General features: G+C 36.4%; 1 protein-coding gene across 15 annotated transcripts in view; it reads left to right on the forward strand.

Annotated features, from left to right (window-relative positions):
- SCMH1 (Scm polycomb group protein homolog 1) overlaps positions 1-21,970 on the forward strand; it is a 177,595-nt gene that overhangs the window by 42,409 nt on the left and 113,216 nt on the right. For 5 of the 15 annotated variants that reach the window (XM_038557705.1, XM_038557703.1, XM_038557714.1 and 2 more), the window contains 2 exons: positions 13,188-13,256; positions 13,709-13,732. In XM_038557705.1, the coding sequence (XP_038413633.1) occupies positions 13,188-13,256; positions 13,709-13,732 (93 nt within the window). Of the gene's footprint in view, positions 1-4,260; positions 4,391-8,851; positions 8,968-9,371; positions 9,412-13,187; positions 13,257-13,708; positions 13,733-19,508; positions 19,605-21,308; positions 21,361-21,970 lie in introns of those variants that run through there. The other 10 variants (XM_038557708.1, XM_038557715.1, XM_038557716.1 and 7 more) reach the window with 7 other exon arrangements.

Raw genomic sequence — 21,970 nt, forward strand, 5'->3', positions numbered from 1 at the left:
TCCATACTGCAAACCTAAAGTTGTACAGTGTTAAAATGATGAAATCAGGAGGTCCATACCTCCATGAAATTGTAGGATCTCAGATTTGGAAGGCCTTTTAAGGTTACCTAGTCTAACCTCCCTCTTCCTTTTCATGATTTAATACTTTCACTGAGAGGTTATTTTACCTTTGCTTCTATACCCTCCATGATAGCAGATTCACACCTGTCCTTCCAACAGTTTATCTGATAGTTGGATACCTCTGACTGCCAGAAAGTCCTTCCTAGTAATGAGCTGAAGCTTGTCTACCTGTACCTTCTACCCACTAGTCCTATTCTGTCCCTTGGGGTAATATTGAGCAAATAGAACAAATCTCATCTCTCCTCTACATGAGAACACACCAGGTTTTTGCAAACAGCTCTCCTGTTTCCCCCAAGTCTTCTTTTCTCTTGGTTAAAACTCCACAGTTTCTTAAACCTTTACTTTCCTTGTTGCTTTCCTTTGAATAGAATTGTATTCCTATATCTCATTCAGAGTATAGGAACTAGATTTGAACATAAAACTCTACCTCCAAAGTGTTCTAACTGGCAGTGTAGATCATCCAGTACTGTTATTTACTTTTTTCTGGATACTGATGGGAATGATGGTGGTGGTGGTGGTGCCTTACTTAGTTCATGACATGAGATCGATATATTTCTGCCAGGAAGTATGATGTGGCACCACTGGTACCACTAAACTTCTTCCCTGTTCAGGAAACATGAGCCAGAAGCTTTATAGAAAGCATCAGCCTCTCTTATGCTCTGGATCACACCTCTGTAAGCCTCTGGAAGGGGTACACATTATACACAGTTGAAGTCTCCTAGGTCTGCCTGCAAGACAGAGGGAGTTATGGCTTCTCTGCATTTTCATTAGCCATTCATTGCTAGCTGCCTTGCTTGTTAAAGGAAATGCTGATGTTCTCTGGGGTTCTTCTCTCTCTGTGCACGTGCAGAGATGTATAATTGCTACAGAGGGAGTGGGGGCAGGGATGATTGCCAAGGAGAGATCTGTTCCATCTTCTTTGTTCACAACTGCTGCATGCACAAGACAGGATTTATTGCTCTCTTTGAGAAAGAGATTGCCTAGCTTGCTTCCCCTTCCCCCTCTTCTGGCAGATCATCCCAGAGGAATATTACCATCTCATCACACTTATCTCTGAACAGAATAAAAGTAAATGAAGGAGAGCTGGAGGCAGAGAATCAGCTAAAAGGCACTAGGAATAGTTGCTAATAAGAGAGAATGGCTCAGAGAGAGTGGTACATCCCTGACTAGTCCCTTGTCTGTCTCTTGCCTCCTTTGTAGCTTGTCCTCCGTGACCACAGTGGGGCAGGTATGCTGCTCCCAGCGTTTCCTTTTTGATCTCTGTGCTTATTGGCATAGGATTATGGCTTATTAAAATCATAACTACTATCATTGCTAACATTGAAAGAGTTTTGTCTTCATGAGTTTTCAGGAGTATGTTTGATGCTTCTTTTTCCTCTTTTCCAGTTTATATTTCTGAGAAAAACATCCCTCCTTCTCTGTCCCTTCTTCCCTTTCTCCCTCCCCCCTCATTGATATGTGCATGTAAGCCTGCATTACTTCTTTTGTGTTTTCCAAGCTCAATGAATATTTAAAACATGGTACCTTTGAACATCCTCCATTTAATCGAGTTTTGCCTCATTAAATCCTAGACTATGCTTAATATTAATTCAGTGTTCAGGTCAAACTAATAAGGATCAGTGCTTCAGTCTTTACTGTAGTAAAGTGGGTAGAATATCTAAGTTGGGCTATTTTATGTTAGAAGCATTTGTAAGGTTTATTTCTTGTATTTTTTTTCTTTTTTTTTTTTTTTCTTTTGAGAGAGAAGCAGTGTAGTTAAGAGCAAAGTTTGGGTTCAGATACTGGCTTTTCTATTGACTGTAGCCTTTTAGGAACTTATTCAACCTCTCTGGGTATTATTTCCTCAGTAGGTTAAAAAGGGATAATGATACCATACTAAGGGGTATCATACTGGTGAGGATTTAACAAGAAGGTTTTATTGAAATAATTAGCACAATATCTGGTACATAATAAACACTTAAAATAATAGCTATATAATATTAATAATACTGCTGTTATAATATATAAATGATAATTTATAATTAAATTTTTTTCTTAATATATGAAGAATTTCTTCTACTTTTCCCTGCTTCAGGGGATGACCTATTATGATTGTTTTGCCACGTGTTGAAAGGATGCTTCCATAGCCTTGTAAATTTTTCTGTTACATATTATTTTTCTCTCAAGGGTTTCCAGAAATACCAGAATCTTTACATTCTCTAGATCTTGCACTATCCAGTATAGTCACCACTGTAATTAAGTGAAATTTTTTAATTTAGTAAAATTAAATACAAACAAAAATGGAACTCTTCAGTCACACGGGCCATATTTCAAGTGCTGAAGAGCCACAGCATCTACCCATTAGATAACACATTTCTGGCATCAAAGAAAGTTCAGTAGGACACCACCACTTTATATTACTAGTCTATGTTCCTGTGCTCTTTTCTCAGAAAGCAAAGAGGATACGTTTTCTAGAATGTTCTACAGATTTCTCTCTTAGTGTTTCAGGGCTTCAAACATGCATTTTGAGGATTCAGGTTACTCTTCTTATTCCAGTCTCTTAGTGTCATTACAGTCTTTTGGAATAAATATAGGCACTTTTGCTTCCCCCAAGAAGATTGCATTATGATAATTTTTTAAAGGTTCCAGTCAACAGTAAGAGGAAGCCAAAGGGAGAAGAGGCAAAGAGGCAAAGTAGAAATAATTCTAGCAGATATTCCTTAGAGTCGCTGCTCAAAAATCAAGTGTTTTAATCCTTAGGGGCTGACTAGTAATAGGAGGTTCTAAAGTACATTGTATTATTCAGGATCTCAGTTTTCCTTCTTAGAAAAGTAGCAAACAGCAAGTTTTTCTTAATAATCCCTATTAACTGTGTTATTTGCTCTTTTTTTTTTTTTTTAAAGATTTTATTTATTTATGAGAGGCAGAAACACAGGCAGAGGGAGAAGCAGGCTCCATGCAAGGAGCCCAGTGTGGGACTCGATCCCGGGCCCCCAGGATCACGCCCTGGGCCGAAGGCGGCACTAAACCACTGAGCCACCCAGGCTGCCCTGTGTTATTTACTCTTAAAGCCATTTTTTTTTTCATTTGTTCTTTACAACAACCTAGTAAAGCAAGTAGCATTGGGATTACCATCCCTATTTTACTAATAAGAAAACAGGCTCGGTGCAGTTAAGTTAGTTGCCTAAAATCTTAAAAGGAAAATACCCTTAAAGGGAAAATACTGCTGACATTCAAAACAGGATAGAATTTTAATTTCCAATTTGATATTTGTTTTGTTTTTATTTTGTTTTGCTTTATTTTATAGTCAGACTATAGTAAAAGAGTGAAGATTCTTAGGGCAACTTGAAAACTGAATAGTGTTGCATGGGGTAGTTATTCTAAAAAAGAGTGACTACAGCCTCTTTTGTCCTGTGACCATGTGTGTTAGTCTGCTTGGACTTTCACTTAAAAAAAAAAAAAAGTGCCACTGGTTGGGTGATTTAAACAACAGAAATTTATTTTCTCACAGTTTCTGGTCTGGAAGTCCAAGATCAAGATGCTAGCAGGGTTTGTTTCTGGTCAGGCCTCTTCTCACCCTATAGACAATCACTTTTTTGGCCACATCCTCACCTAGCCTTTTTCTCTGTATGTTTGTGGAGAGAGAGAGATCTCTGATGTCTCTTCCTCATTTTATAAGGACAAATTAGGACCCCACCCTTACGACCTCATTTAACTTTAGTTACCTCCTTGAAAGTCCTGTCTCCAAATACAGTCTTATTGGGAGTTGGGACTTTAACATAGGAATTGTGAGGGAGCACATTCAGTCCATAATGGATTTTTAGTATCTTTTGAGTTTTTGGCTTAACCTGGTTAGTTGGAAATTATATTCATATGCAGTATTTGCATGGGACCAAATGTAGCAAATATCTGTATTTTTGATTTCTGTGAATATTGAGGCTTAGTTAAGTTAAACCTGTGGTAACTTGTTACAAGGTACTGTCCACCTTGAGCTATTCTAATAAGCAAAAAAGATATATTTAAATGTCCTTACTTTTTATTTTATTTTTTTATTTTTTAATTTTTGTCCTTTTTAAATAATGTAGTCAACTTGTTAATACTTAAGTCTCAGTACATTAAGGGGTAATAAGTGTCCTCCTTCCTTCCACCCCCATTTTACAGATGGAGAAATTAACATACAGAGAAACTGACTTGTCAGAGGTCAGAGTAAGGTATTGGTGGATCCAGGGATAAATCCCAAACTCCTTAATTCCTTGACCAGTTTTAAGTCCATTGACTATGCAGCCTAGTGGTAAGTATCTTTTTACCCTATTTTGGAGGTAAGAGGGATTAAGAGATCTAGCAAGGACTGACTCTAGGAATTCTTCTTGCTAATTTTGTCATTCATTATCCATTTCTTTTAGCCATGATGTCTTTTTTTCAGTTCATGGAAGGAACTTGCTTTCTAAATTCCTAAAGACTTTTGTAACACTCAAGATTATTAAGAAATGAAAGAAAAACCTATTATTTAATGAATTTGTTCTCTGTTAGGCCGCTAGACTCTTTAGTGTTTAAATATTTAAATGTCATTAAAACTTAAAGCCATATCAGGAAGGTATGTATTCTTGCCATTTTTATAGCAATATTTTTAATAGTATTAGTTGAATTTAATAAAAATATCTCATAAGTTTCAGAGTTTAGATTCCAAATAAACTTTTAGCTTTATAGAAACTAAGAACCTTATCAAGAATCTTCAAATATATAAAATCTCTCTGTTAAGCATAGGTTTCTAGTTTATTATGTCTTACTCCTTTTTTTATCCTTTGCTTTGGATTTCCTGAGGTGAGATGATTTGCCTTGTCTAAGATTAAGTTAATCTTGCTCTTCTACTTGACATGAAAATCATGGGAATTTCTCTAAAGTCTTTTCATCTATCTGTACATCTGAAATAGTTAGGATTCCTTTAATTACTAGACAGGTTGAACAGCTATGCCATGTGAAAAGCAAGAGTGTAGTGAGCCTCCAGAACCAAGGTCCCATAGCCATTAGTGTATTCTTTACATTGTCCCTCACCTCTACTTCTGCCCATTGGCTTATTTTTGCTCATAGTAGATCTGCTTTCTCCATTATAGTAAAAAATATAGTCACTGACATTGACCACATTTTACTTCTCTTAGCATACCCACTAACATGCCTTTTCCTCCAGCCACATTATACTACAGTTGCCCAACATGGCACTGTCCAATAGAAATAGAGGGCAAGTCACATACATAATTTTAAATTTTCTAATAGCCACATTGAAAAAGGTAAAGACGAAACAGAGGAATTAATTTTAATAATTATTTTGTTTAACCTAGTGTATCTAAAATACTATTTTTGACATGTAACCAATATAACGATACATAATGAGCTATTCTGCATTCATTTTTTTCATACTCAGTCTTCAGAATCTGGTGCATGTTTTACAACTAATAGCACATCTCAATTCAGACACCAAGTTTTATCAGAAATACTTTATCTATATTTAGATTTCAACAATTTTTTTTTTAAAGATTTCAACAATTTTCATTGGAAAAAGTAGATTCTCTTACCCAGTTTTATTCCAAACAAGGTGGGAGAAAGGAGGGCATTTGATGTAATGAGCACTGGATGTTATATGCAACTGATGAATCACTAAATTCTACCTATGGAACTAATAAAAAAAAAAGTTTTTCCTATAGCTGTACTGAATGTCATTTATGAATCTAAATTAATAAAACATTAAAATTAAATATTTACTTAGTTACATAAACACATTTCAGGTGCTGCATATGGCTAGTGGCTACCATATTAGACAGAGCAGGTCTAACGTAGTCTTTATGGCATCATTTCTTTCTTTACATTATTCTCTCTGTGATAAACTTTTATTACTCCAACCCCAAGACTCAATTACTTTTTCATAGCCTTAATTTTTCCTTCCACCTTCTCCCTGGACAGAACTGTCTTCTCCCCTCTCCTCTACCTTCTGAGCCCCCATATACTTTTAATGCAGCACCTATAATACTTTATCACACTTAGTCATGTATCTTTCTCCCTCTTCTAGACTGAAAGGAGACTTTATTGCTTTTTGAACCCCACATTATCTGGCACAAGGCTAGAACCTTTGCATAGTCAAAGAATTTTTGTTTAAAGAGTGAATGACTATAATTTCAATCTGGAAATAGGAAAGACTTTAGAGGGTTATTTTGAAAATAGCAAATTGGAAATAGAATTTAAATGTCAAATTGAACAGGATTTAATAGGAAGCAATCTACTGTCTTATAGGCCTGTGGCATCGCATTCATTCATTCATTTCATGGACTTAAACACATGAGATGTAAAGGGGAATAAGACATAATTGATATAAAAAAAGACATAATTTATAGCTAAATAGTTCATAGAATGTGTGCATATGCTCAACCACACACACACACACACACACACACAAGATATAGTTGTGTATTGCTGCCTCATAATATTGTTTGTTGCTTAGTGAAATAGAATTCCAAAGTTGAATAGGATCTTAGAAGTTAGGTAATTAATCCCTTTCCTACCCATAAATTCCTTCACAGCTTGGAAAAATTTCAGCATCTTTGGTGATAAGTGATCATCCAGCCTCTCTATTTGTACTCTTTGAGGAATGAATAACCCATTCTCTGTAGGATAGTTCTCATTGCCAGGAATTCTCATTCTGACATCTGCTTCCCTGCAATGAATGCTATTTCAAATGCGTCCAGTCAAAAGATCACGTTTTGTGGAACCTGTGGTATAGAATGTAAACTTCATGAGAAGCAGGAGTTTTTAATCTGTTTTTAAAGACCTATCTTCAGTGCCTAGAACAGTGCCTGACAAATAACAAATAATAAATGTTTATTGAATTAATAAGTCTATATAAACCAGATTCAGGCATTAATTCAATTCAGTTTTTTATTTGTGAACAGTTATTGCACATCTTTCATTGCTGCTGCCTCACCAACCCTTCCCCTCTGTGGCACTATTAAACTTTATGTGCCTCAGATTCTTATTATTCACCTGCAAATAGATGTTGGTAATACCTGAGATGATATGTGTGAAAGTGCCTGGTGCTGGGCCTGGTATATGGTAATGATAGGTGTTGGTAGAATCTGAAATGGAATCAGTGTGGCCTCCTGACATCGCAGAAATGGAAGTCCATTTTTTTAAATTAAATGAATCTTAATAACTGAGACAAAGGGGCACCTGGGTGGCTCAGTTGGTTAAGCATCTGCCTTCAGCTCAGGTCATGACCCCTGGGTCCTGGGATCCAGCCCCTGCTTAGGCTCCCTGCTCTGTCTCCTTGCTTTCCCACTGCTCAGGCTCTCCTTTTTGCTTCACTCTCAAATAAATAAATAAAATATTTTTTTAAAACTGTGATAAAAGACATAGAACTTAAAATGTACCATTTTAACCATTTTTAGGTGTACAGTTTAGTGCCATTGAATACATTCACATTGTTATGCAACCATTTCCATCTGCAAACTTTTTTCATCTTGCAAAACTGAAACCGAAACTCTGTATGCATTAAATGATAGCAAGCACGTTTTTAATATTAGCCTAGGTATTGAAATAGTAAATCTGTTTGGAAAAAGTTCCAAAATCAGTATATAAATGATTTGTCTATTATATGCAGTTTTAGATGACCTGTTTTTAAATTATTATTCCTATTTAACATGAATAATTAATATCTAATTGTGCTGGATTCTGTATCTAAGTATCCATTTATGTGTCAAAATTGTTTTGATAAAAGCTTGCATTTAAACATTGATTTCTTGGGGCACCTGGGTGGCTCAGTTAAGCGGCTGCTTTAGGCTCAGGTCGTAAGCTCAGGGTCCTGGGATTGAGCCCCAAGTTAGGCTCCCTACTCTGTGGGGATCTGCTTCTCCTGCTCTCTCTGCCTCACCCCCTGCTCATGCTTGCTCTCTCTCTCTCTCAAATAAATAAAATCTTTTTTAAAAATAAACATTGACTTCTTAATATGTGTGATTTTCTCACATTGCCTAATATTTTTCTGAGTTTGGCAAAAAGACAAACTTTTTTTTTTTGAGTGTTGTGTGCCAAGCCCCAAAAACTGGATTAGTAGTATTTAGCTGTGACACTGTAGAGCTGGTATAGAAGTGGAAGGTGGCAATAGTGCTCTGCTTAGAGATATTGCCAGAAAGCTATTACAAAGTAACATTATCCTGGACCATAGTGAATAAATGGGAATCTCCCAAGTAGAAAAGTGAAAGTCCAGACACAGAAAACAATATGGCATGTTCATTATGGAGACAGTTTAGATTTTGATCTTTGAAGATATTTAAAGGAGTAGTGACAAGTTTTATCTAATCTGTATTTTAGAAAATGAGCACTAGAGCATGGTTTGGAGAGGGATGGGGTCCCACACAGGACTTTAGTAACTGTTTCTGTCAGGCAGGTGAGAGAGAATGAAATCTTAAACTCAGAGTAGGAACAGAGGAGATGGTCATTTCAGAGGGAGAACTGACAGATTTTGGTAACTGGTTGGATCTGGAAGACAAAAGAGAACAGACAATTAAGGAGGTCTCCAGGTTTCTGATTTGTCGCTGTTAACTAGAAGAGGGAAGACCAGAGAAGAAATATACTGCGTGGGGAGACAGAATAAAATAAGACTGATTGTTTAAAAATAGTAGCTACATATCATAATATATTCTGAAACATGGCCATTAATCTTAGAATGCTCTGAAAAATAACTAACTCCCTTTTTTTTTTTTCCTATCAGAGGCTGCATTCTGTTCATTTAGGAATTGATACAGGGATGATTCCCTAATCTACTGAGTAATTTATCGTGATGCTTAAAAATTAAGCAATTTGCTGGAGGGTATTATGCTGAGTGAAGTAAGTCAGTCGGAGAAGGACAAACATTATATGTTCTCATTCATTTGGGGAATATAAATAATAGTGAAAGGGAATATAAGGGAAGGGAAAAGAAATGTGTGGGAAATATCAGAAAGGGAGACAGAACGTAAAGACTGCTAACTCTGGGAAACGAACTAGGGGTGGTAGAAGGGGAGGAGGGTGGGGGGTGGGAGTGAATGGGTGACGGGCACTGGGGGTTATTCTGTATGTTAGTAAATTGAACACCAATAAAAAATAAATTAAAAAAAAGAAATCACAAAAAATAATTAAGCAATTTGTAATGAATGTAGTTGTTGTCTCCTTTTCTTCTCTGGAGGCTGCTTTCCAGATTCCACTTTTTTGTGCCAGGAGTTTCAAGTATTTCTTCTCAGGAGTTCCTTTATTCATTGTCTTGTGGAGCCTTATTTGATGCCTTTCTGCCCAGTTAAGTTTATTAATTATTTTGTTCATTTTGCTTCATCATTGAGTCTGGCTTTTGTTTTTTCTCTTTACTAGAGAATTTTTTTCCTAAATTGGGTTGGTTGCTTTTGAATTATTTTATTAGTGATCTTATAGCCCGGTTTCTATTTATTGTGGCTTCCTGAATCTGTTTTGCGTATACTGATAGCTCATCTTTACTTGAGTGATGATAGTGAAAACTTTGGTACATAAGTGGAATACATATTATATATTTAATTTTTAAGAATACATCCTAAGTATAAAATTTTTTTAAATTGTGAAAACTTTTTAATATAAAATCAGTTATGATACCCTAATATCTTTTGTCTCTGTCACCAGTTTTTTAGCCTGATCAAATTTGTAATCTTTATCAGTGATTTAGGGGAGAACAAACATGGCAGGTATTAGAAAGACAGGGGACATCCAACTAGGAGAGAAGACACTTAGGGTGGAACACTGGCCAGTGTGACTGGAGTATAGTGGAAAAGGGAAAAGCCATACAGGCTGAGATCAGAGATGTGTCAGCAGCCAAATCCTGCATTTGCTGTGCAAGGCACCTGTAACTCAGTGGGAAGCTATTGGGAAGCCATCCATAAGCAGATGAATGACATCTGTTTTGTGTTTTAAAATGCTCATTCTTGGGACACCTGGGTGGCTCAGTGGTTGAGCATCTGCCTTTGGCTCAGGGCGTGATCCTGGAGTCTGGGCATTGAGTCCCACGTGGGGCTCCCTGTGTGGAGCCTGCCTCTCCCTCTGCCTATGTCCCTGCCTCTCTATCTTTGTGTCTCTCATGAATAAATAAATAGGATATTTTAAAAAATAAAAAAATAAAAATGCTCACTCTTGGGGCACCTAGGTAGCTTAGTCGGTTGAGCATCTGACTCTTGATTTCAGCTCAAGTCATGATCTCAGGGTCATGAGATCGAGTGCCTCTCCCCCAAATCAGTCTCTGCACTTAACAGGGAGTCTGCTTAAGATTCTTTCCCTCTCCCTCTCCCCCTGTTCTCTCTCACTCTCACTCTCTAAAATAAATAAATAAATCTTTAAATAAATAAAATGCTTACTCTGAGCCCTGTATGGTGAGTAGATTAGAATAGACCAAGAGTGAAGCAGGGATTCCAGTTAGCAGGTTGTCATAACAGTCCAGGTAAGAAGGACAGTGACTGGAACTGGAGTGTGAACCATGGGAGGAGAGTGACAGATGGGTTGGGACATGGTCCAACAGAGTTTACTGAGTGGGTATGAGTATGAAGGAAATAGAGGCATCACAGACAACTTCAGGGATTTTTTTGCTTGAGCAACTCGGTAACAGAGATACCATTTACTGGTTTAGAGAAGACAAAAAGGAACAGATTATCTTCCCCAAAACCAGTAAATGGCATCTCCATCACATATAATTTCACTCATATGCAGTATTTAAGAAACAAAACAAATGAGCAAAGGAAAAAAAATGAAGACAGACAAACCAAAAACCAGACTCAACTATATATAGAGAGCAATCTATAATGGTTAGCAGAGGGAAGGGGATTAGGGGGTTGGATGAAATAGGTGATGGGGGTTAAGGAGGGTACTTGTGATGAGCACCAGGTATTGTATGGATGTGTTGAATCACTATATTGTACACCTGAAACTAATATTACACTGTATGTTAACTAACTAGAATTTAAATAAAAACTTTAAAAAACAAAAGAGGAACAGATTGGTAAGACATGGCATTCTGTTTCCGTGATGTTAAGTTTGAAATGTCTGATTTGATGGGTCATATATGACCTATAGGTAGTCATATATGTAAGCATGGAATTCCAAGAGGAGGCCAATGCTAGAAATATATAGATTTGGGAGTGATCTCAGTGGAATAATAACCAACCAGAAAAAAAAAAAAAAAACCTATTTGGATGAAGAGATAATGTGAAGAAGGGAGAAGGCAATGATGATAAACAACTCTTAAAATAAGTTTCCCTGAGAAATAGAGGATATAGCAGGAGGGATATATGTGGGATTGAGAGTAGGAGGTGGGGTATTTGTTTGTTTTGTGTGTTTGTTTTGATAGGAGATGATGGAGCAGTAAGGATGCGGATGCAAACAGTCTATTAGATAGAGAATACTTGCAAAGTCCTTGAGAGGATGCGAGAAAAATGAGATCTGGAGCAAAACTGGAGGGTTGCTTTTTGATAAAAATAGATACTTCATCCACAACAATAGAGAGCAGTCAGAAAGAATGATGAATGAGTAGATTATTCATTCACCAAACACTAACTGAGCACCTGCTACTATACTGTGCATGGAGGATATACCACTAAACATAATCAGATCTCTACCTTCCTGAAATGAGTCATATAGAAAGTTCCTGTCCCTTCTGTTTTCTCAATGAACACGGAAAACATCATCTCTAAGAGTGAAAATGAGGGAGGGAATATTTGGAGTATGAGAAGAGAGAAAAATATATGAATTTTTTTTTTGAAGGTGGAAAAGCAAACACAGTAGGGAAATGTATGATTTCTCGATGGTGTCAAGTTGCATTTGAGAATTATGGCCATGAGTTTAAAGTGAGACCAGTAAGCTTGCGTTTGTTTTTCTTCAGCATTTGTGAGCTGTTGGGTTAGGCATGGTAGATAAGTGGACAAGTGGCTTTAACCAGAGTTAAGACTGAGGCTTTCCTAGGCAAATTTGACAAAAAAGAGATGGGAAAGAAGAGTATTTGCCAGGAGGTGTTTTTAATGAGGGACCATGGAATTTGAACTGTGTAAGAAGGGAAGTAAAAAATGATGGGTAATTAATGGCAAGAAAGTGGTAGGGTCAGTAGAAAGTAACTTATACTCTTTATAGAAAATTTAAAAATATATGAGATTAGAAGATAGGGGGAAAAAATAGGATCACTGCCTAACCATAATCAGATGTTTATATTTGCTGTGTTTTCTTCTTCTTCTCCTCCTCCTCCTCCTCCTCCTCCTCCTCCTCCTCCTCCTCCTCCTTCCTCTTCTTCTCTTTTTTTCTAGTGGTAACTTTGTAAGGTTGTATTAGTTTGCTAGGGCTGCAAAAATTATAGACTTAGTCATTTAAACACATTTATTTTCTCATGATTCTGGAAACTGGAAGTCAGAGATCAGGTATGGTAGAGTTATTTTTTTCTGAGGCCTCTCTCCTTGGCTTGTAGATGTCTGTCTTCTCCCCTTTTTTACATGGTCTTTTCTTTGTCCCTGTGTATGTCCAGATTTCCTCTTATAAGGACACTAGTCTTACCAGATTAGGGCTCACCCTAATGATCCCATTTTAATGTAATTACTTCCTTATAGATCCTATCTCCAAATACAATCACATTAGAACATTAAGGAGGTTGGACACAATTCAGTTCATAACAGGGCTGTTCTTTGTTTTCAGTTTTTTTACATAATTGCAATTATTCCATAAATATAATTTTTGATCTGATATTTTACCAGATAACATTAAACATTTTCCTATTTCATTGTGTAGCCTTTGGAAAAATTTAACAGCTGCAAAATACTTTATCAAGTGATCAATGTATTGTGGTATCTTCATCAGTCTTCCCGACATTTAGGTGCCATCCCCTCAGTTTTTTGTTATTATAAACAAAACTAATGCTTTTTAAATAAAGCCGTTTTTCTGTATTTTTGAGCATTTCCTTAGAATACAATCTCATAAGTGGATTACTTTATCAAAATCTGTTAATACATACTGTTAAATTAGAGAAGTATTGAATCTTGCATTTTCTTTTCACGTGACTGTTTTCTCTCTTCCTGCAGTAATAGACTGGAATGATGTTAGAAAACACAAATATGGTCATCTCTCAGAGTCTGCATCCCAATATCAAGGTAAGGAAAAAAAAAACTATGTAGCATGGAAAAATTTAGTTTGACATCTCTTACCATGAAACCTCTGTTCTTAGAGGGCTGTGGTACAAAGAACTCACTTATTAAAGCACAAGCAAACATTAGAGTTTGTAATGGTGACTATCAAAAGCAATTTGCTTTGTTTTGAACCAGAAATCAGGACTCTAAATACAGGTAATTCCAAATTAGCTTCCCAGCCTTAGGCCTGATTGCTTGGCCTGTCTGCATTTCCAGTTTCTAAGAGTTTAGCCTTAGGAGTGAGGCAGAATTAGGTGGTATATTCCACAACTACTAGTAACACATTCAGTATCTTTTAAAATGAGAGGGTTGGATTACACAAACTCTCAAGCCTTCATTTTATCCCAGAACTTTACCTTTCTATCATTTTGGCATGTTTGTCATGACTTACACTGTAACATTTTTTTCTTTAATAGAAGCTACTGACATCCTGGAACTAGGTAAGACTTCTTTCTTGTATTTCTGTTAAATATGAATACTAACCAAACCAGAGATTAGAGTGTGACTTGGAAAAGAATGCTATGCTGTGTTCCCCATGGGCTAGTGAGTCCTGTGCTCATCTGCTTTAGGAGCCTTTGCAGCCAGTCCTTATCAGGAGGTGCAGACCAAGCTAACAAAGATGAGGGGTAGGGGAGGCACAGGGGCTGACCCAAACTGGAAGTTACTCTTAATTCACTGAATCTAGAACTAAAACAAACCCTGATGGTCCATAAATCAGAATTTGGTGGGGTTTTCCCAAAAGAAATTATTCATGAGATATATTGAACTGAAATTTAACCTAAATATTTTCTTTAAATTTTAACTAAACACAATCAGAAATATTAACAATCGAAATAGCAAGAATCAAAGTGCTACTACATTTAGTTTTCATCCCTACAGGGTGTACCTCAGGACTAGGATTCAAGAAATAATGTTAATGTTAATAATTCTTAATCAGCCTTCAGGATTTCTACATAAACTTCAGTCTTAACTTCTTAGTCCTTTAAAATCTATATTATATAAATATTATTATCCTAATGCCTTTATCAGTTTTTGTTCAGATATTTTTATATATTTTGTTACTGCAACTTCATGTGTTCAGCTCTATTATGATCACTATCTTTTTATTCCCTCTTGCCTTTTCTTCCAAAACCATTACTTTTATTGCCAACTGACAAAAAAGATAGCGTAGAACACTAGACTAGGAGTCAGAACTCCTGGGTTCTTCGAAAGTCCGCTACACTTAATAACTTTGTGATGACGATCCTTAGTTTTCTAACTTGGAAAATGGGGATAATAATCCCATTCTCCCTACTTCACAGGGTTTTTAAGAAGATTATGTGAGCTAATAGATGTGAAAGCATCTTAAAACCTCTCAAATACTTTTCACCTTTGGATGTTGTTATTTTCATTCGGTTGAGGAACTATCCTCAGATAATTACTCTAAGTCAAATCTTGGAACATTCTTTGAAGTGAAGTGTTCTATGAATGTGAGCTGAAAAAAATGATTGAAATGAAATAATGTAGGTAAAGGGCCTAGCACTTGATAAACAATAAATGAGAATCACTTTTTAAGGACTTAAATCTTGCCTCAAGCTAAGGCATTGGTGTATGATAGAAATAGCACAGACATAAGAATCAGATAGCCCTTCATTCAAATCCCTGTTCCCTACTTACCAGTTTTGTGACTTTGAGAAAATTACTTAATCTTTCTGAGCCTATTTCTTCATCTTTAAACTGGCAATAAAACATACTTTTCTGGTTATAATGAACTTAGGAGATATTGAACACTGTGTGGCATGGTGTAGGCAAATGGAAGGTACTCAGAGCTGCTGCTGATTTTGGTTCTGTTGCTAATATGGTAACAATTACATATGGTTCAGTGACAAGGTATGCTGTGAACAATCTATTTTGTTGGTAGGTAATTGTAAAAAGTGGATACTCAATTTAGCATGGAGTACATAGAGCAATGTTAAAATTTGAGAGTATATTTTTCCTTGTACAAGGAGTAGAAGCTGTGCCAACATAACACAAGCATAGCCAGGCATAGCCTCTGATGAGTTGATCCTGCAGGTTTCATTTTGCCCATCAGGCATAGAGAGCAACCCCAAATATCAAACTGAAATGAAATTCAGTAGATTTTTAGAATCTCCAAGTTTGGAAAAGACCTTAAGGTAATCTAACTTGGCCCAGCATTTCAAATTTGACATTTTGAGTATCTTATAAAATGCCTTGTCTTGAAATCCTCAAAGTTGTTGGGGACTTACAGCATCCTCAGGAACTCTCTTCATATTCAGACAGATATTTATTGGGCCCCTGATTTGTTTTTTTGTAAATTTTCTGTCAATCATACTTACAACTTTCAGGGCAATATGGAATAGTTTAGCCAATTTTTCATTCACCAACCTCTAGTTATTAGAAAGCACCTCTAGGGACTGCCTGTTCACTGCCATGCTACCTTCCTAGTTGAAGCACCATTATCTCATACCTGGGTTATTAGAATAGCTTCCTAATTAGTCTTCCTGCCTTCAGCCTTGTCCTCCTCTAATCCTTCCTTCACACTGTAGACAGAATGACTCTTCCCCCAGAGCCTTCAGGGCTTCTTATTAATGTGGTGTAGGAGACTTTCTGATACCTGAACACCACTTTGATCTAAAACCTCTTTTCTGTTTTTGTTTTTTTTTTTAATTTAGCATGAGTTTCTATTTATTTTTTTTACTTTTATTTTTTATTTTATTTAAATTCAATTAATTGACATATAATGGGTTATTGGTTTCAGAAACTCAGGTCAGTGATTGATCAGTCTTTTTTATTTTTTTTAAGATTTTATTTACTTATTCATGAGAGACACAGGCAGAGGGAGAAGCAGGCTCCCTGCGGGGAGCCTGATGTGGGACTTGATCCTGGGACTCCAGGATCACGTCCTGGGCTGAAGGCAGGGGCCAAACCGCTGAGCCACCCAGGGATCCCCAATCAGTCTTATATAATACCCAGTACTCATTATATCCTGTGCCCTTCTTAATGTCCATCACCCAGTTACCCTGTCCCCCACCACCCTCCCCTCCTGCAGCCCTCAGCTTGTTTCCTATGATTAAGAGTCTCTTACGGGTTTCCCTCTCTGATTTCGTCTTGGGTTTTTTTTTTTTTTCTTTTTCTTCTTCTCTTTTTTTTAAACTCTATCCATTAGCCATACCAAAATATTCAGTCTTTAGAGGTACCTTTTCTTACTTCTGGGTCTTTATACATGCTTTTCTTTCAGACTAAAACAAAAGATTCTTCAAAGAATTTTCTCTCAAGTTTCCTGGGTGGCTCAGTCGGTTAAAGCATCTGCCTTCAGCTCAGATCATAATCTCAGGTTCCTGGGATCCAGCCCCACATTGGGCTCCCCGCTCAGAGGGGAGTCTACCTCCTCCTCCCCTCTGCTTGTGCATTCTTTCTCTCTCTCAAATAAATAATCTTTAAAAAAATTTTTGTCTTGGCCGACTTGCTGTTTATCATTTTAACACTTTAATTTAGAAGTGTAGAGGTTACTTCCTCTGGGAATCCTTCCACAAGCCCTCCTAGAGCACCCTCTGTAGCCAACTATAGTACTTATCATACTTTATTATAGTTGGTTGTTTAATTTCTGGCCCTCAGTGAAGCTCTGTAAGGGCAAGAACAATATTTTGATCATAGTTGTATCTTCAGTGCCCAGCACAATGCTTTGATACACATGATAAATAGATTTGTTGAATGGATAGATGAATGGATGGTTAGATGAAAAAATGGCTCCAAGACTTTGCTTGCCTCTTCAAGCTGAATGTTCATTGATCCTTCAGCTGTTCCTCAGGTGATGTGATTTTGTGTGGCTTCATTTAGGCTTTGGTTTGTTAGTTCTTAGAACTAAATTTGATATCCCAGGTGTGATTTCACTAGTCCAGAAAAGAGTAGCACTGTTGCATGCTTGCTTCTACTTTTCACTCACTTTTCATTCACTAAACTTTTATGGAGCCAGTGGTAAGTTTCAGGCACTGTGTTAAACAATGAAGATTAAAAATAATAATAATAAAGATAGCTGCTATCTGTAAAGAGCTTAAATAAATGGATGATGTGAAAAGTATGAAAATAAAGGTATGAACAGGATGTTACAGAAGCTAGGAAATGTTGGGATTTGTTCTGGGAAACAGGGAGAGTCAGACATTTCTTTTTGGCATGGTGTTTTATCTTTAGATGATGGATTAAAAATTATCAAGTTACTAATCTCAAAGGCCTATGGACACTGTTTTGAGAATGAACCACTGTGTATTCATAAACTTAAGCTTTGGGCATTTAAAAATGTCTAGGTCTTATTAGTGCTCGATATGCCATAACTTACTACTCATTTGAAAGTGCCAAAAAAACATGGTTTAGGGTATGCCTTATAAAAAATACTTGCTCTATTTAAATTGGTTTTGAAATTACATGAAACGAAGTGCTCCTTGTGCTGGAACAGACTAATGAGAGGAATAGAACAGAGACCAGAGATAGGTCTAAATGTATATAAGAAATTAATATGTGATCAAGGTGACATTTCAATGTCCCCAATCAATGGGGAGAAGGTAATTTATTCAATAAATTGTGGTGAGCACATTTATTGAATAAAGGTGAAAAGAAAGCAGCATCTTTGCCTTATCTCTGAAAATAAATTTGAGATAGATCAGACATTTAAATGTAAAAAAAAAAAAAGTGAAACCTGAGAAATCCTAGAAGAAAACATGGTTTAGTGTTTCTTAAATATTGAAGAAAGCATGATGTAAAAGCCAAGAAGTCATAAAGAATAAGACAGAGAAATTGAAGGGTAAATTCTAGCAGATAGAGACAGATGTCTTCAAGATACATGACAGGCAAAGGATTAATATCCTTAATCTACATGGAACTCTTAGAATCTGTGAGAAAACCAAAGAATACCTCAGTGAAAAAATGATAAAAATAAAATACAAATGGACTAAAAAGCCTAAAAAGATCTTCAACTTTATTAGTAATCAAAGAATTGAAAATAAAAGTGTAATAGTATTTTGTTTTTTCTCTGGTAAGATTTAACCAAAGTATAGAGATTATTAAAGCAGTTTTATTTATTTTATTTTTTTTTATTAAAGCAGTTTTATCAAGGATATAAGAAACATTTTCTTGGGGATCCCTGGGTGGCTCAGCGGTTTGCCTGCATTTGGCCTAAGGCACAATCCTGGAGTCCCGGGATCAAGTCCCACATCGGGCTCCCAGCATGGAGCCTGCTTCTCCGTCCTCCTGTGTCTCTGCCTCTCTCTCTCTCTCTCTCTCTCTCTCTCTGTCTCTCTCTATCATAAATAAATAAATAAATAAATAAATAAATAAATAAATAAATAAATAAATAAATAAATCTTTTAAAAAAAGAAACATTTTCTTATGCACTATTGGCAGGAATTATATTGTATCAAAATATAAAATATGTCTGCTCTTCGTCCATTCATTCCCCCCACTTGCCCTAAAGTGATAATCTTAAAAATGTTAAAAGATATATACAAAAAATACTCATCAAAAATTAGAAAATGCTAAAAAACAATTAGAAAATGCTTATATGACCATTGAGAGCATATAACAGATACTTTTGTTAACTAATATAAATTATGGCACATATAAACTGTGGAACAGTTTTCAGACAGTAATCTTGGGGAAGAATTTCTGACCTAAAGACTATGATTATCTTTATTTCTCTTAGGAATTTAGGTTCCACACTTAAGGTGGAATGAGGGTAGAGTTCTTGTAGAGAAATGTGGCCAAATAGTAACCAGCATGAGTAGAGGTGCCTCATGTAACCAGGTCAAATTAGCAGCATTTGAGGGATTTGGGACATATTTAGAAAGAGAGGTTGTGTATATTATGCCTGGGACCAGTAGGTAGAGGTTAAAAGAAAGCAGACTTAGACCGACTATAAAGGTTAAGGTCTATCCATTTGTACTATGGAATAATAAATAAATAAGGAATTTATCATCATTGGAAGTATTCAAGCAGAGGCTAGAGGGAGCTTGAGGTCTCAACTTTTATATCACCCCATCAAAATGCCTTTCTTGACTATCTGCCTAACATAGGACACACATAACCTCAGCACTCTTTCCCTTTTACCTTGCTTTCTTTTCTCTTTATTTGAAAAAGGCCAAACAGGGGCCACATAAAATGTGTCTCTCTATTGTCCTCTAAAGCAACTGACATATTTATTTATTTATTGTTTTTCTTCCCCTTTAGAAAGTAAGCTCCATGTGGACAGAGACTTTGGCTATTTTATTCTTTGCTATATATCACTAGTGCCTAGAGCTAGGATTGGCACTTAGTAGGTGTGCAGTAAGTATTTGTTGAATGAATGAGTATTAGAGAAAGGTATTTATGCATTCGACTTGGTGGATCCTTGTGCTTGACATTTTGGGGATTTTTAATTTTTTAAAGGTACTTCTATGTAGTGTGTCTCTTCAGGGCAGGGATTTCACTTCCTAATAAGTATAACTATCAAGTCATATGCATTAGAGTTTAAGTATTTCTTTTTTTTAATGAGGTTTATCATTTTTAAAATTTTTTTTATTTATTTATGATAGTCACAGAGAGAGAGAGAGGCAGAGACACAGGCAGAGGGAGAAGCAGGCTCCATGCACCGGGAGCCCGATGTGGGATTCGATCCCAGGTCTCCAGGATCGTGCCCTGGGCCAAAGGCAGGCGCCAAACCGCTGCGCCACCCAGGGATCCCTGCATTAGAGTTTATAAGATACTTTCATAAGCGTTATTCAGTAATATAAACGAGATGACTTTTTTTCTTATCTGTAAAGTCTCAGGTCCAGTGATTCCTTTCTAGAGCATCTGTCCATAACTTCGCCATCTAAGATAGTTCCTAGCCTCTGTCCATCACATTATTTTATTTCCTTCAAATACTTACCACTTATTAACTTATTTATTTGGTTATGTGTTAATTGTGTCTCATCTACCAGAATGTAAATTCCATGAGGGCAGGGACCACTTGTCTTATCCCAGCACTGAGAATACTACCTGGCACATAGAGGAATATTCAAACATCAGTTGAATGAATAATTGAAATCATTTTGTAAATTATAAAACATTATACTTACATGAGTTAATAATATTAATCATCACAGTAATCCTTGACCCCAGTAACAGATCAAATTTTCCTGTTCTGCATTCTCAAGGCAATCTATACTACCTCATTAATTTAAATTTATCATAATTATATCAGATTATTTGTTATTATTTATTTAATATCTCTGCTTATTTCTAAACTGCAAGCTCCATGAATTTAGGAACCATGTCTGTCTTATTCCTCTTACATTTAACACAGTGCTTTTGTACTTGGATGGAGTTTAATAAATATTTATTGAATGAATAAGTGTGTGTACAATTTTGCATGATAGATACTATCTCTATCCTTATGATGAGCAAACTGATACTTGGAAGGATTAAATAATTTATCCAAGATAGTTATAGAAACAAGACTTTAGGAGTGTAGTCGGTTAAGCATCTTCCTTCAGCTCAGGTCATGATCCTGGGGTCCTGGGATTGAGCCCTTCATTCGGCTCCCTGCTTAGTGGGGGGTGGGGGTGTCTGCTTTTCCTCTCCCTCTGCCCCTCCTCCCTCCTTATATTCTCTCTCTCTCTCTCAAATAAATAAACAAAATCTTAAAAAAAAAAAAACCCAACACTTTATCCAGCTTCTTCTGACTCTCAATATTACATTATTTTAACTACACCAGTAATTCCTAGACACAGATGTGAATCAGAATTACTTAGGGAACCTTTGAAAATACAGATTTTCAGACCACACCCAAAGCCCATTGAATGAGTACCTCTGAAGATGGGGCCCAAAACTTGATTGAAAGAAATGAGAAAAATTATTTAGGAGATTTCTGGTGCTAAGTAACATTTGGGAATCAATGATCTATGCCAAGGGTTGGCAAATCCAGCCCACTGCCTATTTTTATAAATAAAGTTTTAGTGGAACACAGCCATGTTGATTCATGTACATATTATCTGTGGTCATTTTCAGGCTACAGTGCACAGCTGAGTATTTGTGACAGAGATTGTGTGGCCCACAAAGGGTAAAATTTTTACAGTCTGGTCCTTTACAGAATGCTTGCTGACCCCTCCCTGATCTATACCTTGCTGCCTGTCCTATTTTTGTGTGTGTAGTTGGAGATGTAGTAGACATATGGAGATGACATTTGGCTCCATTATGGGCATTACAGTAGGTGCTCAAACATTCTTATTGAGTCAATAAAAATTAACTTGTTTGCAATTTACCTGAAATTAAGAGACTAAGCCCTAGGAAGCATAAGCAGCAAAATTTAAGAAAAATACTAATCTAGGTATGGTTCAATTACAGTTGGTGAACTGCTTTTAACAAACAGATTCATTTTCATTCAGTTGGTAATAGGGTGTTCTCTAAATGGAGAAAGATGTGAGGTTTCTTGCCTAACAAGGGACTGATTACCAAAATTGATGTGTAATAGAGAACTATAATTAATACCTCAACTATTTTGGTACCCCTGATACTGCCATAATTTTTAAAACCAAAGTCTCTTGGGTGCTTGTGGTCAGAACTCAAGCTACTACAAGCAATTACCCAGGACTGACCAAACCTCTAGACCTGCGCTGTCTGATACAGTAGCTGTTAACTAGATGTAGGAATTTAAATTAAATCAAAGTAAT

This window comes from Canis lupus, chromosome 15, assembly GCF_011100685.1.
Source record: "Canis lupus familiaris isolate Mischka breed German Shepherd chromosome 15, alternate assembly UU_Cfam_GSD_1.0, whole genome shotgun sequence".
NCBI lineage: Eukaryota > Metazoa > Chordata > Mammalia > Carnivora > Canidae > Canis > Canis lupus.